Source organism: Solea senegalensis, unplaced genomic scaffold, assembly GCF_019176455.1.
Source record: "Solea senegalensis isolate Sse05_10M unplaced genomic scaffold, IFAPA_SoseM_1 scf7180000017312, whole genome shotgun sequence".
In the NCBI taxonomy this organism is placed as follows: domain Eukaryota; kingdom Metazoa; phylum Chordata; class Actinopteri; order Pleuronectiformes; family Soleidae; genus Solea; species Solea senegalensis.
Window position 1 is genome coordinate 16,597 of NW_025322335.1, and position 15,849 is coordinate 32,445.

The 15,849-nt window shown below is 39.7% G+C and overlaps 1 protein-coding gene and 1 long non-coding RNA gene across 4 annotated transcripts; one reads left to right on the forward strand and one right to left on the reverse strand.

Moving 5' to 3' along the window:
• The first annotated feature begins 471 nt into the window (after positions 1-471).
• LOC122764195 lies at positions 472-1,899 on the forward strand. Of its 2 annotated transcripts, none has more exons than XM_044018508.1 (6): positions 472-528; positions 614-731; positions 821-912; positions 1,036-1,150; positions 1,337-1,609; positions 1,851-1,899. In XM_044018508.1, the coding sequence occupies exons 1-6, from the start codon at positions 475-477 to the stop codon at positions 1,886-1,888; spliced, it is 690 nt and encodes a 229-aa protein (XP_043874443.1). In that variant the 5' UTR covers positions 472-474; the 3' UTR covers positions 1,889-1,899. The 2 variants fall into 2 exon arrangements, with proteins under 2 accessions (XP_043874443.1, XP_043874442.1); XM_044018507.1 differs by having other exon boundaries at positions 1,337-1,613; positions 1,649-1,896.
• A 4,879-nt stretch (positions 1,900-6,778) lies between these two features.
• On the reverse strand, positions 6,779-12,261 carry LOC122764196. 2 transcript variants are annotated; one of them, XR_006359563.1, is made up of 6 exons: positions 11,526-12,261; positions 11,218-11,426; positions 10,876-11,047; positions 10,488-10,775; positions 9,182-9,249; positions 6,779-7,013 (listed from the first exon to the last, which is right to left on the reverse strand). It is a non-coding gene; the product is annotated as an uncharacterized LOC122764196 (long non-coding RNA). The 2 variants fall into 2 exon arrangements; XR_006359562.1 differs by having other exon boundaries at positions 11,218-12,261.
• Positions 12,262-15,849: the final 3,588 nt, after the last annotated feature.

A 15,849-nucleotide genomic window follows, 5' to 3' on the forward strand; every position in this document is an offset into this window, starting at 1 on the left:
GCCACATTTGTGGACCACATACACAGGACATCCAAACATGTAAAACTGCAGACTATAATTATGTATATATATATATATATATATATATATACATATATATATATATATATATATATATATATATACATACACATCACTACAATAACCTCCTACTGAAGGGTTTGTATAGGTGAGTCTTTTGACCATTTTCATCAACCATTTTAGGTCTCTGGAAGAGGTGTTTGTGGAGGGGAGTGGTCAGCAGCTAGAGAGACCTCCCAAAGATCCACCAGCAAGGTAGATGAGGAGGGACTGGAGCTTGTGGTGTGTAGGCATGGTGTTCTGCTGCGTGCTCTCAATATTACAGGGGAGAAATGTTTGCTTATCCCCTGTATTTGCAAGAAAAGCTTGCCAGCAGGCAAATCACTTTCTTCTGTATGGATGTGACCTGCAAGTATTGGCCCTACCTCCAAAAAGCTCCAGCCCCTCCTCCGCATGAAGCCGTTCCTGTCTGTATTTCATGCCAAAGCTCATGATTTCAAATGCGAGGTAAGTAAAGATTTACTTAACAGAATCACTTAATCTGCACATGAATGTCCTCATGTTTTCAGTGTTTTCTTTGTATTTTAACCAGGTCAAATGGAGTGGGGCATATCAGGAAGGGGCTGGCCTAACACTAGGCGAGGAGGTTGAGCAGTGCAATGCCTTCCTCTCTAGGATTGCAGTGACCACAAAGCACATGTCAAAAGCTGGTGAGATGACCACATACTGCACTAGTTAGATGGTATGTATAATAAGAAATGGGTATAATGGTTACATTATATATGTTCTGTGTTTGTAGGACGCACAGACATGCTGACTCTCTTGGCCATGCACTGGAATCAGCAAAAGTTCGACAATTTGGTCACCTCACTGTCTCACAGATATCACAAGGTAATGACATCAGTATTTTTCTTTTTTTCTTTAAATGTTCAATATTCTGTGTTAGCAGTATTTAAAGCCATGGGCTGAACATGTGTTTCTTATTTATTGTTATCTCTGATTGTGTCAATGTAGACCATACAATCTCTACAAAGCAAGCAACAGAATGTTGAGTCCATGAAAGCTCAGTTGGCAGTGACAGAGAGCCATTTGGAAGACTGGGTCAGTGATGTCAAAGAGTGGGCAGAAGGTGAGAAAATGATTACTGGCAATACTTTTATCCATGAATAATAATATGAAGCTTAATTGTCTTAGAATAATAAATAACACCCTATTGGTACATTTTTATTTCCAAATATGAGTACAAATTAATGACAAGTACAGTGTTGCTTACTTGTAAGTTATTTAAAGGAAAGTGCAATCTATGTCTTCTCAGCAACAACAAACACAAGCACAAATGATGTGGATGCCTTGGCCAGTAGAATCGAGGTGCTGGTGACCAGTATAAAGAGACGCTCACAGCGTCTTTATAAAGATACTGACGGCAACAAAGGTCGTGCCAGGATCCGCCGCAAAATCAGGGAGGAGAAGGGGATCCTGACCTCTGTTGTGGAGAAATACAACAAAATAGTTCCAAGCACAGAAAGTCTTTGCATGGAAACCATTGTGTCTGGCGAGACAGCTTGGCCATGGCAGCTACCACACAGTGGTATGTACACTACTACTTTGAACAAATCGGACTGATAATGACACACAAACACAGAACCAGTACCCTCAAATGAGGATCTGTTACCCTACAGGACTTTAGACATTCTTTGACAGAGTACATATAACTAACTTCATGATATTGTCTATGTACAGTGCCTTGAGATAATGTATGTTGTGAATAAAATTGAATTCACTTCAAATCTTTGTAAAAAGAAATGCATTTGAGACTCTGTCGATCTAAGGACAAAGAGAAAGGCGTTTGACATCATCATGGCAGTAAGGAGACTGGAGGAGAAGAAGAATATTCTTGTTCTGGAGATGGACCACCACTGGAAATGGCTTTCAACTCGTGCAAAGACCTCGCAAGAGTTGTCCAGTCTACTTTCTAGTGAGACAGTGAAAAGTATGTCATTAAATTACAAAACAATGACTGCTGATAAACTAATATAGGTTTTATCTCATTTTTTTCTATCTGTAAGATTGGCCATGTGGCTTTAGTGAAGAGGGGTTGAAAGGTCTGCAGAGCATCATCCTGAGAAAGCAGCAGAACATCAGAGAGAAGAAGATGCAAGCTAGAGACTGCTACCTGCGACTTTTGTCTGACAATCATCCGGCTTCTTGCACAAGCCGGATGATTGTGACAGTGACTCGGACAGTTCTGATGATGCACTGTAATTGTACCCGTTACCGCTGCTCCACTTTCTTGTGCCAGTGGAATTACAAATGCTACTGTAGGTTGGTCACGTGATGCCCTCTGGCCCAAAAATACTTCTTACCATTGCAACAAAACAAATGAGCCATGGTAGCATGGTTTCCAGCAGGAGTGTTTTAGAAAAAACGGACAAAATCTCCTTCATTTCTAGTATTACTATAAGTAGTATTATTATTTTTATATAGACAGCAGATATGAGAGGACAGGGAAGACTGTTTACAAAGTATCAGGGGATGCAGCTCATATAGGTTAAATCAATAAATAATAATAATAAATAGAATAAAAGATTCTATAAAATACACCATGGCTACTCACTTCCTGCAAATTTCACCAAGAACAATCTGTTTGAAGCAAATATTCTCTGGTCCAGCCTTAGCTAAAAATACACAAAGACGGAATCCATTGGCACGTTGAACCATGCGTGGTTCACTAACCAGCCCGTTTGTAACTGGTATCCTACCGACAAAGTTACCTGCACTTCATGTGCTTAACAGAGTTTAGCAGTTTAGATAACATACTGTCCAGCTGTTGTGACTTAATGAACCACTGTTACGACCCCAGGGTTGTGACTGCTTCTTCCCTGTGTGTATGTGTCTGCGTGTGAGATGGGTTGCAGGTGTGCATGGCCTATGTGGGTGAGTCTAGGGTGGATCCTGGGAGCTGATTGGTCCTGCACAGGAAGGACTCTGAATAAGAGGCCTGATCATCCCAGCTGCAGCGGACTTCCTCAAAGCACTCACAGCAAGACTGCCAGCAGACATTTTGTACTTGATTTTAATAAACTGGTTAAAATGCTTTGTTTGACTTGTTGCTGGTGCTTTCTTGGGAGTTGAGAAGGGGAGTGTCATTATTTGATGTTGTGATCAGGTTTTCTCCTAGGCCTGGTCGTAACAACCACAGATACTTGTTTATGTTCTCTTTTGAATGAGTATAGGGGAACTCATCCTGTATATAATGTATATACATACATGGAAACAAGCATATACTGTAATCATGTACATTCAATATATATTTCCTTTGCACCATTTGGATTATTTATAACTTAAAGAAATACTTGACTTATAGATATTTGATCATATTGTTGCTATATGTATTTTGAGTTGTACACCATTATCTGTATCATGTTTTCTTTTGTATGTAATTAACATTGATCAAATGATTACAAGTCCATTGTACTAACGTGTATTACTGGAACATGTTTTTATATTTACTTGATTCAGTTAAAGTTTGATAGTGATGTTTGGTATCAATTGTCCTTCATGTAGGTCATCACTTTCATTCAAACACATTTTAATGTACCTGTATTTATTCAAGAGGAAGGACGATAAACTTCAACTTTTCAAATACCCTGAGTCATATATTCTTCGAAATATGCCATGAAATGAGACATTTCACATTTTACAATCACAGTCGATAAAACACCTTCTGTTACAGTTTTTCTTGATTGCTAAGACACATTTCTTGAAAGCTGCTCTCTCTTTTCTCTAAACTGTGAACACAAAACCCAATTTTCAAGCTACATTCACAAAACCTCAGACTCTTCTTTCAAAACCAAACTTTCACCTCAAAACAGTTCAATCTATGCTCAAATCTGAACTTTGTTGTCGAATCTTGCCCCGAGTCAATCAAAATTAAAAACACTACTGAACAGTCACTCAACACTATGTAGAAAAATAGAAAACACAATGCTCAGGACATGAAGCTGGAGAAATAAATGTTTATTGTTCACTGTAGGCTAAATGCATGTTGCAAAACAAAACACCTGTGCATTTAGAATATAGATTATATAATAGCACAGAAATCTTTACACGTAGCACTTGTAAAACAAACAGAAATCTTATGCATTTGTCACTTGTCTACAGTAAGCCCATGTAAAAATAAAGTACACAAATATACAAATAAGTGCATTACTCAGCCACATCATCATGTCTCCGTACTGGGTCAGGCCACAGGACTTCATCCACATCACAGGCCACATGTTGTCTGGCCAGGCAACGGGGTAAAAACCTCTGGCATGCTGTATCCAGGCTGTTTCATGCACAGTCTGACACGATCAACAGTAGAGAGGCTGACACTGTTGATACCCTCAACATTTACATGGTCCTCAATGATCTTCTGCTGAATTTCACTCAGTTTAATGGCGTTGTTCTCACGGACCATATCAACAATTAGGGTCTCTTGGTGTGGGGAGAACATAGCTGTCCTCCCACCCCCGTGTGGCAGTCTTTCAATTCTACAACAAGAGAACATGCAGTTACAAAAGATATACATGGAATACTAGGCCGGTTGGTCTAACTAGACAGTTAGACCAACCCTCCATTACAATACTACAGTACATTGGTACAGTGATGTACAGAAACATGTACTTACTTACGGTATACTGTGGTGCAGTATATAGTATGTCATACAGTAATTGCTGTCAACATTTACAGACTGTACTATAATGTCAAAAAAGGTAATTACCTGTTCTCTTCTCTAAATCTTGGGATTATGGTGGACACAGTGAATCTACTGATGTTTGGTTGTAGCCTTTGTCCGGCCTCCCTCATGCTCATACCATGGACAAGAACATGGTCAATCACAGTCGCTCTGATTTCATCAGATATCTTCACTGACCACCTCGACCTCCTCTCACACAAACTCTTCCTCTCAGATTTCTATCCATCATAGGGCCTCACAAACCAGTGCTCTCTGAACTGGCTTATATGTTCCCTCACATCATCAGCCACAAGTGTGATCAGTTTTGAGTTGTTGTCTTCACGTGGTGACACTTGTGCTTTAACTGTGTTTGACTTGTGTCACCTGTGCTCACCATTATGCAGCACAGGTGCATCACAATGAAAATGTGTTGGCAAGTTGTGTCTAAACAGGTGAAAAGTGCTTATGGTTTTGACAAAAGACTGATTGATTCAATCAGTGGGTTCAGGCAACTGAGCATTTGGTTCAGACAATAGGGTTTAGTGTTTTAACTATTGAGAAAAACTGTAACAGAGATATATGTATGTCTGTCTGTCTGTCTATATATGTATCAATGTATTTGTCTCTCTGTCTGTCTGTCTGTCATCCTGGGGCTACATAGGCTATTCTTATTGTTGTACAATGGCATTTCTTCTTTAATCACGAGTCAATTGAAACAAAATATTTAAATAATTGTATATGAATTGCTCTCATGTGAAAATAGTAATATTAACAATAATAATAATAATCCATCCATCCATCATCTACCGCTCTATCCTCCACCAGAGGGTCGCGGGGGGTGCTGTGCCAATCTCAGCTACATGGGGCGATAGGCGGGGTACACCCTGGACAGTTGGCCAGTCCATCACAGGGCCACACACATATAGAGACAAACAACCATTCACTCTCACACTCATACCTATCTATGGTCAATTTCGGGTGTCCAATTGACCTAATCCCCATATTGTATGTCTTTGGACTGTGCGAGGAACCCGGAGAACACGGAGAGAACCCAGGTTCTCTCCATGCAGAAAGGCCCTTGTTCCAACCGGGGCTCGACCACTACCTCAACCGTGTGGCCCTACAATAATAATAACAATAATAATAATAATAATAATAATAAAAATAATAACAATAATAGTAATAACTGAAATACCAACAATAATAGGCGTGTCATATGTGCATATATAACCAAATCTTTTGGGGGAGCAAATGCTAATGTAGGTTATATGCTTGCATTGGCTAATAAAACAGACTTTTTATTTCTGTATCATTTATTTTGGTTACTATTTACATTAAAACTAAACAAAAAAAGAAATAAACACAGATCTTTATTTTATATATGGCCCTCAAAGTGCTGTCTGAAACTAGGTCTGGGATGGCCTGTGTCCATGAAATGAGAAAACACTTATTATCATTGTTCATTTATTTGAAACTATATATTCCTTCATTCCTATGTTATGCTTATATAGCTATATACCTATATACGTATATTTATTATTCTTTTATATGTATTATTTGAACACTCTAATCTTATTTGGATATGAAAGCCTATTATTGGCTGAGTGTCTGTTTGTTCCTAATCTTTCTTTATTGTATTTTCTAAATAGTTTATCATCACTTGCTATATTTGTGGAGCAATTCCAATAATCTAGCTCGTTAAGTAATGTATAAATCTTCTGTTTGTGGATTTTGACTCTCAGTGTGAAATAAATAGGCTTACATGCATGCATACAAACTATGACAACCTCAGTTAATGACAAATACAAAACGTGCTTAATGTGTGTCAACTGTCTGGAAGAAACACAAACATATACTGGGTACATGCACTGTGCCAACACTTAACTGAAGTTCAGCAAGCCTAAACACTCAATAGCCCTAGTGTGCTGGTACTTGAAGTATAAGAATGATGACTTTCTTACATGTTGAGCTTAATAAATGATTGATGTTTACCAGATGTCATTTAACATGGTTGATGTGTGAATGGCATAGAACACAAGATCCATGAACACATTCCTTCAATAAACACAAAAGACACGTGTTGCAGCACAGTATTTGATTTGAGCTCAGTGTCAGTCATTTCTGTCGATTGTCTCTTTTCCCCTGCTGTGAGTAGAGCCCAACCAGTTAGGTTCAGCTAACTGAACCAGAAGGAGGAGGAGACTCAGGGGTGGCAGTGTGGTGTTGTTGTGCAAATGTGTTTGCAGGCTCCCATGTGTCATCCCAGGTTTTGCCACTGCAAAGTATCAGAACACAACAAGTTGTTATCAGACAGTGCAAACTTTAAGATCATGTTTAAACAAAGCAAAACAAAACACTCAAATGAATGGATTTCATTCATGATTAAGAGTGTTTTCATTTACAGACATTCAGTTTGTTGAAGTGGCTCAATGTAACTGAAGAGGAAATTGAAAAAGTCAACTTTTTCAGGGTCAGGGTCAAAAGGTCGGTTATGTGGTCTAATAAGGAGCTATGACATGAACACTTGAAGAAACAGAGTGAGTTTCAACATTTGAGTATTCTGTATTCTTGATGAGATTGAAAGAAAAACACCTTGGCCTGTAACACACAGACACATGACTTTTGTGCAATGTTTTTTTATTATGCTCTGCGTAAAAAAAAAGAAAAACACTAGAAAAGGTTTGAGGCTGTTTCAGAAAGCAGGAAACTCTGAGCCTAACAGCTAAAATACATGGGAAATGGATGTGGGACGTGTACATATGCAGGATGCAATGGGTTTGTTTGACCTGCTACAGTCAGTGGCCTGTGGTTGCTGCCAGCTTCAATGTGTGCATGTTGAGTTGAGCTAAGTCATAATGAAGTTTGTTCTGAAGGTTTTAGAAGCTTGGCTACTTCACTTGCCTTCTGGTACAATGAGGTATTTATCTTCATCATTTGAAACAGATTGTACTTGTTTTCTACACTGTTTGATGTCGGAGGGCTGCATAGCTGCACGTCGAGAAGAAAAAGACATGAGCTGTGGAAACATTCAGTAGGGTCGTGGCTCCAAAAGCCATGTAACACTTTCAATTAGATACTGTATAATCGGGCATGCTGCAGCAGCCATGTCACACCACATGCACCCCATGTATTTTCTCTCTCTCAAGTTGTCGGATTCAGGACTGAAACTCTGAGTTGGTTGAACCTGACGGAATTCATGTTCATGGTTGTTACGTCCCCGTTACAGCCCACGTGACAATGGTAAACAAAAAAAGCCTTCAGAAATGGATCTCTGATACTACCATTCTAATGCATGTATATGCAGATTGAGAAGATTTCTCTGTAAATAAAACAGTTACATTGGTCAAAAGTATCAATAACTTCACAATAAAGTTTGATTCTGTGTTCCATTAGTTAATCATGGAACATACTTACATTTCCTTGAATCAAGATTTGCTATTCACAGTCTATTTAAGAGAGTCATTGTTTCTTCTTCACTCAGAAATATTAACATATAGGCTTATCACAAATATGATTTGGATTGTATTTTTTCTTCATTGTATAAATTCTATTCTGGCGAACAGTGGGAACATTTACATCCTGAGTGAAAGAAACAAATAGTTAGTAACGCTTCACACCCATTTAGAATTTTAAAACTGAGATCTTACATTATATACACAATAAACATTGTAGTGGAACTTATAAAAAAAAGCACATGCATTATGCTGAGTTGAGAAATATAATCAAGAGATGGAATCAATGTTTTTATGGACTGAATCAATCAGGAAACAGCTTATGTGATACACAGAGAAACCAATGGTTTGTTGAAGAAAACCTGCCGGCCATCAGGTTCTGTTCACAGAGTCATGTAGTTTAAGGTAACTCTCCTTCTGGAAATGGAAATGGAGTTCCCTAAAATTCCCACTGCTATTCCTAAGTCTTCTCCTCTTCCTCATCTTTCTTACTGCTTCTTCCTGCCCTGTTATCCTTCATGTATTCTAATATCGCTGCTGACACTGCTCTCATCCTCACTGCAAAATGCTGCTGGAATAGGTTCCTACAACCTATCTACCCCAGGCACTACACCTCTTTTCCCCACAATTGTGAGGATAGCTCTCAGCTACCATGGGCTCACCAAGTTCAAACAGGAGGTGCAGCAAATACATGAGACATGTGCTACTTTTGTTATGGTCCTACAAACATGCTGCAACACTTTCTTGGACTCTTCATGAAACAGTAGTGGAGATAGAACAATTGTGTATGAAGTCTTAGCACATAGAGCAAGGCAACCAGCACACTTTCACTTCTTCTTTCCCCTACACTCACACACAGATAAGGAACAATCATTTGAGCTGTTCATACAACCACTGGATAGTTGTATCTTTGAAAGGCAAGAATGACTCACTGAGACAAACAAGAAACCAAATGAAGAATATAGAAAATGAACATGCTATAAAATCTTACCTCATGTATCCTTCTCCCAGAAATTGAGCCAAACTGGAATATTTTCTGTCTACTACATTTTCGACAACCTAATATGAGGAAAAGAGAAGAAAAGTTTATGAAGCCATGAATGCAATGCTTTGTAGCTTCATCAAATATCAAAGTACTGACTTTTTAGTCAAGAAGTGGATTTATGTTAGGTGATCTGTATTCTGTTTTGTCCTTTGTTTTCGCCACACTGCAAGATGAACCGCACTGGGTTTTCATAGGACTGAAGTCACATTGTCAAAACTCTTCATAAACTTAATGTTTACTGTTTTCATAACTGTTAAAACATATTCAAAACACTTAGAGTTCTTGAATTTCTGCACTAACCATGTTGAAATATATATATGTAGAAAATATCTTAGTATAAATGAATCCAAGATAAAATGAAATAATCATTCCAAACAGCTGCCAAATCCAGGAGAGAGGAAGGACTAGAAGCGTCACATTCCTGTACAGTATAAATCATTATACTACACGTGTTGCTTTGTTGTGTAATTATTATAGTTGCAGCCCTGGAATTTCATCAACTTGTTTTTGCTTTCAAAAGTACTGTAAATGACTTGACACAGAGATATAGACAAAGGAAATGGAAGCAAATGAAATAATATTCTTAACGTGTAACAAATAGTTAGTTGATCCTACATGTCAAAAACTGAGATCATACATTATATACACAATAAACATTGTAGTGTACTTGTACATGCATTATGCTGGGCTTTTGCTGGACAATGAATGCGCTTCCATGCCAATTCTTTGATGGATTGAATCAATGAGGAAACGGCTTATGTGATACACAGAGAAATGAAAACATTTGTTTTCCTTTGCTTGGTGCGTACTTTTACTCAGTTTCTGCTAGTTGTTACAATGTGTTACGTGTGACAGTGTGTGTTTTCTGGCTGAGAATTGTTGCCAGTGTTTTGGTCCAACAAGCTGATTTTGACGCATGAAATGTTTTGCTGGTTTGAGAGGTGAGATTAACTGTTTGGACAAGATGCATTTTGGTAATGCGACTGCATGTGGCTTCACTACTGATCACTGCAAGTTAGCAAAGACAAGTCAGAAATCAACATTAATCATGTCTCTGGTTAATGTTAATGTAAACTGTGGCCGCTTCAGAGTGCCAACCAACACTCAGGTCATTAAATATAGAAGAATAGAATATTGTGTACTGGATCCTGATTCAATGACCCGAATGAAGCCTGGCTTTTCCAACCAATAATTGCCCAAAGTCAAATGAGTCTGGGAACCAATTTATTAATGCATGCAAAACAAAACTTACCCTTTTTCTTCTTAAGCCCCTCCTTTTTTAACTGGGAGTCATTTCCTCTCTTCCTCTTCTTCATTGCTGCAACAGTGGTAGAGGTAGAACAAGAAGAAGAAGAGAGAGACGGACAAGGGACAAGGTTCAGGACAAATACAGTCTCCTAGGTGTGGTCACGTTGCTCCATGGCGAGGCTGCTGTGCTGCTCCTCGTCCTGGCTGTGGCCCATACCCTCGACGGGGCTGTCACCCTGCTCCATGGTGGGGTTATCAGGCTCTGCTGATGGGTCAGTGTTGGGCTGCTGTTCTGTTGAGGTCATTCAAATATATTTTTCAATTCTTCTCAAATGAAAACTCAAATATATGTTTCAAACAAAGGCATTCTGAACAAAAAATCTTGCTCTTACCCTTAGTCAAAAGAAATTCATAAGCCCTCCTCATCTTCTCCAAGAAGTTTTTGGTGGTAGATGTGAGGGGCAAATGGGTTATTATGTCAGCTACCCACTTGTTAGAGGCCTTCTTGTCTTTTTTTCCCATAAATAAAATGGGCTTGTAGCCTATGGCCTCAAGTTTTCGCACCTGAAATAAAAAGTAACCAGTTGGCACACATTAGTTAAACCCATAGCATGATTGGACACTTTAGTACTGTAGCAAGCATTTAATGGCAGTTAATGGAGTACAGTGGAAGAAAAGGAGCCGCAACTTGTTTGATTTAGATCAAATGAATAAAAATGAGCCTTTTCACTTACTGCAATACGGGCTGAATCAATAATGCGGCCAACATTCCGGTTTGGGACGATACCTTGACCCCACTTGCTGTCCAATGATGCTGTCTTTTCCTTCAACTTCTTCTTCATTGACAGGCTCACATAACACATGCTGCAAGTTTTGAGGCTTGCAGCATTGAGTGTCTGGCAAGATGGACAGGGCCTGAACTTTGGACGTGTCATGACACACACTGATATAAACAAAAACAAGACAGATAACAAGATATTTTTTTACAGACAAGAACTTAATACTGACAGAAAGATACACAAACAGCAACAGAAAGACTGACAAGTACAACACAGCACGGACGAGACCGGCTCAGGAGTCTGCCTCTCTTCCGTCGCTGGGGGCCCCCTTGGCTGGTGGCCTTACGCGGGCCTCCGCCTTTCCCTCCCTGGCCCGGGGGCGTGTGGTCGGCTTCTGGGGGGTGGTGGGGGTGACTGTGGTGGGTATCTGGCCGTGCCTTACCCGGTGGGCGGTCTGGGGGGTGCTCTGCTCCTCTGATCTGAGGGATGACCTGCAGGCATATTGCAAGTATTCTGTTTATTGACTTTGCACAGAAGATTTATGTCGTCGCTTCATAAAAACTGTGAAGAATATTGAAGCTGCACTGGTTTATGGAAAATGTTCATTGGTAATGTGCTTTATGCTGTTTAATGGTACAATGTTATTGCGTTATCTTTCTAACCAGAGGCTTTTGCACTGAAAATGTTTGAATGTGATAAGTGTAACCATTACAGACTTTACTGTAAATGCAGCAAATATGCGTAAAGACGCAGGCGCGGGATCAATCGTGGAACTGAACACTGACAGAGTCACTTGAAGCACACACGTGCATAGAAATCCTCTGGTCAGAAAAACAGCGAATCACGAGGCGACAGATAAAGGAAGGGGGAGTGGTTATATACACTGAGGAATTAGGGAAACGACAGACAGCTGTGACGACCAAGACACGGGTGAAACGGGTTGGGTAATCACAGAGGGGAAAAGTAAAGTGCACACAGACAAGGGACGAAAAAGACTTCAAAATAAGAGGGAATTTCACAATAAAATGACATTGACAACGGAACATGACGACATGGATGTTGAAATCCCCTACAATTATGATTTGATCTGTCTTAAGCACTAACTCAGATAAGAACTCAGAGAACTCTGATAGGAACTCTGAATAAGGTGCAGGTGGACGATAAACTGTGACTATCATCATTGGTTTCTGTGATTTCCAACTAGGATGAGATAGATTAAGAATAATGATGAATGTCCTGGTTTGGGCTTGGGATTGATTAATAATCTAGTATTAAAAATTGCTGCTGCTACTCCTCCTCCTCCTTGGCCTGAGCTTCATTAATTAAACCAGATTTCGATGAGACTGGTCTTATATTTAATAGTCCACATTTAAAAGTGGTATTCTTGGTCTCTATTTTATTGTTGGTATTGATCTTTATTAAATTAGAATGTCTAACTCCTCTTGTTTGTTATTGATTTATTTACTTTAGTAGGTCGGGGACGGACACACAGACACAGTCTCTACGGGGTTATTAAATGGTGACTGCTTGAAAAGAAGCACAGAGAAGCATGAACGACTGCAACTCTGTGTCCTGGTCTCAGCTCTGGATGGTCATGGGTTTCTGGATCAGAGAGCTGCTCCATCCATGGACGCCGTCTCTCCTCATGAGACCAGGGTTAGACAGATTGTGTTAGCGTGTGTTACTGTAGGCTCATCATCACTGTAGACACTCTCTGTACTGTAGTTGAAATGTTCCTGTCATAGATCACATCATGTCGTCTTCAGTTTGTGTCTCGTCAGGTTCCAGCTGAATAAAGATCAAATCAAATGTAACATATGGTAGAACTGCAGCATTAATCATCATTAATGAAAGGAAAGTCTGTTAAATGATGAATATAAAATGTAATTGTGTTCATTTATTGACTCCTTCACATAAATATCATGTGTTCATATTTCTGCTCAACTGGATTAAAATGGCGGCTGTGCTCTTTGTTTACCCGTTGCCATGGTGAATCATAGCATCAGAGCTCCATTGATGATGGCTTTTTTCATTCCTAACGCACACACTGAACACAGAGTGAACTGAACTAATGCTGATCAGCTGTTCTGAAACCAACAACTGGTCAATCTAGAGTTAAGGTTTTAACTCAGAGTTTGTTGAACCTGCTTTCTGAAACAGGCCCTGGTCTCAACTCTGGATTGTCACGGTGTTGAGTTTCTAATAGACTTCCCTAAACTTCTAGATAAGAGAGCTGCTCCAGCTGCACGGGAGCTGCTGAGGGAGCTAATGCCAGGGGAGTGGCTAACTGACTTAGCTTCTATGGTGCGAAACTGAGTTTCTACCTCACTAAGCCCCGCCTCCAGTGTCTTTATCACTAAAGGAGGCAGAGGAGTAACTCAACATGTGGCACACAACACAGGAGAGAGCAGGAGAAGGAGAAGCCATCGCTGCTAAGCTAACTTGTCACGCTAGCAAAGAAAAACCACAGTACGTGAATCGTGAGAGTGACAGTGAGAGTTTAAGTAGCGGGTGAAAGTATTAACCAATTTACAAAACGAGTGCTTGTTCAGTTCATCGATCGTAATAGTAGATCAATCACAGAGAGAGCAGGAGACACAGCGTAACACCGGTGGAAGAGTATGGTGTTATATTTGGGCCACATTCATGAAGGAACAATGTGAGATTTTGAGCACAGAAAAATATATTTTGCAAGCTTAATACATGTATTTGCATGTTTGCAAATATTCATTTTAACAGTTTAATCAATTTTACTCGTATGTCCTCTCACATCTCAAATCTCAACCTTCTGTGCACGCTCATCTTTACCCGAGCGCTCGCTCATCTTTACCCGAGCGCTCGCTCTTCTTTACCCGAGCGCTCGCTCTTCTTTACCCGAGCGCTCGCTCATCTTTACCCGAGCGCTCGCTCTTCTTTACCCGAGCGCGCACTCAACTTGGCACAGCGTTACAAATGTGCCACAAAATCAACCAATCAGAGACTTTATAAATTTAGACTGGCTGTATTTGTCTCCAATCACAACGCTTCCATAACACGATATTCAGCTTCTTAAATGTGAATCTTTTCTACTTCAGTAGTTCAATCAGCAGTTGCCATGGTTACGAACTAGTAGTTGCAGCAGCTTCAGGTTAGCGGGAGGAGCTAACATGTAGTTGTGCTACGATATTCAATTGGTAGCGAAGCATCAGTGACAGGTGGCTGCCAGCTGATGACCCTGCAGCTGGAGGTGGTTCCACCTACCTGTGTAAAATATATCTTAATTTTTGGGGAACAACAGTTATGGGCAATCATTTGATTGTTAAAAATAATTAAATAATTATGTTTAATAGTTACTTAAATATTTTTGAAAAATAAAGTAAATGTTAATTTTGTAAATTGGGGCACCACCCCGAAAACGAGAAAAGACAATCAATCTACGGTATGTGTTTAAAATCAGTCTACGCAATTCTTATATTCCAATAAAACAATTTTGAAGGAATAGATTTGTGCACTGGCTCTCTGAACCCCGTTTGTCACAGCATACGTGCACAAAAGACACAGAGCGTTTAAGTGAATTATCAATATAACTTAATAATATGGGGCCACACGGTGGTTTAGTGGTTAGCACTCTCGCCTTGCAGCGAGAAGACCCGGGTTCGAGCCCCGGTTGGAACAAGGGCCTTTCTGCATGGAGTTTGCATGTTCTCCCCGTGTGTGCGTGGGTTCTCTCCGGGTTCTCCGGCTTCCTCCCACAGTCCAAAAACATGCAATGTGGGGATTAGGTAAATTGGACACTCCAAATTGACCATAGGAGTGAGTGTGAGAGTGAATGGTTGTTTGTCTCTAGTTGTGTGTGGCCCTGCGATGGACTGGCGAACTGTCCAGGGTGTACCCCGCCTATCGCCCGATGTAGCTGAGATTGGCACAGCACCCCCCGCGACCCTCTGGTGGAGGATAAAGCGGTAGATGATGATTGACTGACTGACTTAATAATATGAATTAAGCAACTTGAATCAATCTAGATCAATGAATATCAAAAGCACAATGAAAATCAAGTTATTTGAATTAACAAATGTCACTCACTACAACTAAAAATCACAGTCACTGGTGTTTTATGTTGTTCATAATTTGTGTGATTATTAGTTGTAGTGAGTGACATTTGTTAATTCAAATGACTCAATTTTCATTGTTTCCAAAACACAATCAGGGACAGTAAATGAGTCATTACACACATTATTCTGTGTGTCATTGGATCATGACGTGTGACACTGGCACATTTATAGATTGTTGAAAAAGTGACCAGAATGATTTCAGCACAGTGACAGTGACACTGAACAGCTCCTCTGCTGTGCATCATTGTTCTGATCACTTCCCCTTTGACCTCTCCTCTCTAAAGTGCAGATACAGGCCGTTTCTCAATACTCAAATAAACAAGTACTTACTTGGGAAGTATATACTTGAGAAGTACGCTGGGAGTATATACTTACCAAGTACGGGAGTACACATATAAACATATGTAATCATATATATAACATTAAATCACTTACAATAAAGCTATATTATTTAAAAAAAACATACCACAACTCATGTCGTTATTTATATTCAACA

What these genes read in the sequence shown, in the direction of transcription:
- LOC122764195 (XM_044018508.1), top strand. Translation starts at nt 475, where the DNA reads ATGAAGCCGTTCCTGTCTGTATTTCATGCCAAAGCTCATGATTTCAAA. An exon ending in TGTCTCACAGATATCACAAG is followed by an intron (nt 913 to 1,035) that starts GTAATGACATCA and finishes GTGTCAATGTAG; the next exon opens with ACCATACAATCTCTACAAAG. An exon ending in ATGGCAGCTACCACACAGTG is followed by an intron (nt 1,610 to 1,850) that starts GTATGTACACTA and finishes TGTCGATCTAAG; the next exon opens with GACAAAGAGAAAGGCGTTTG.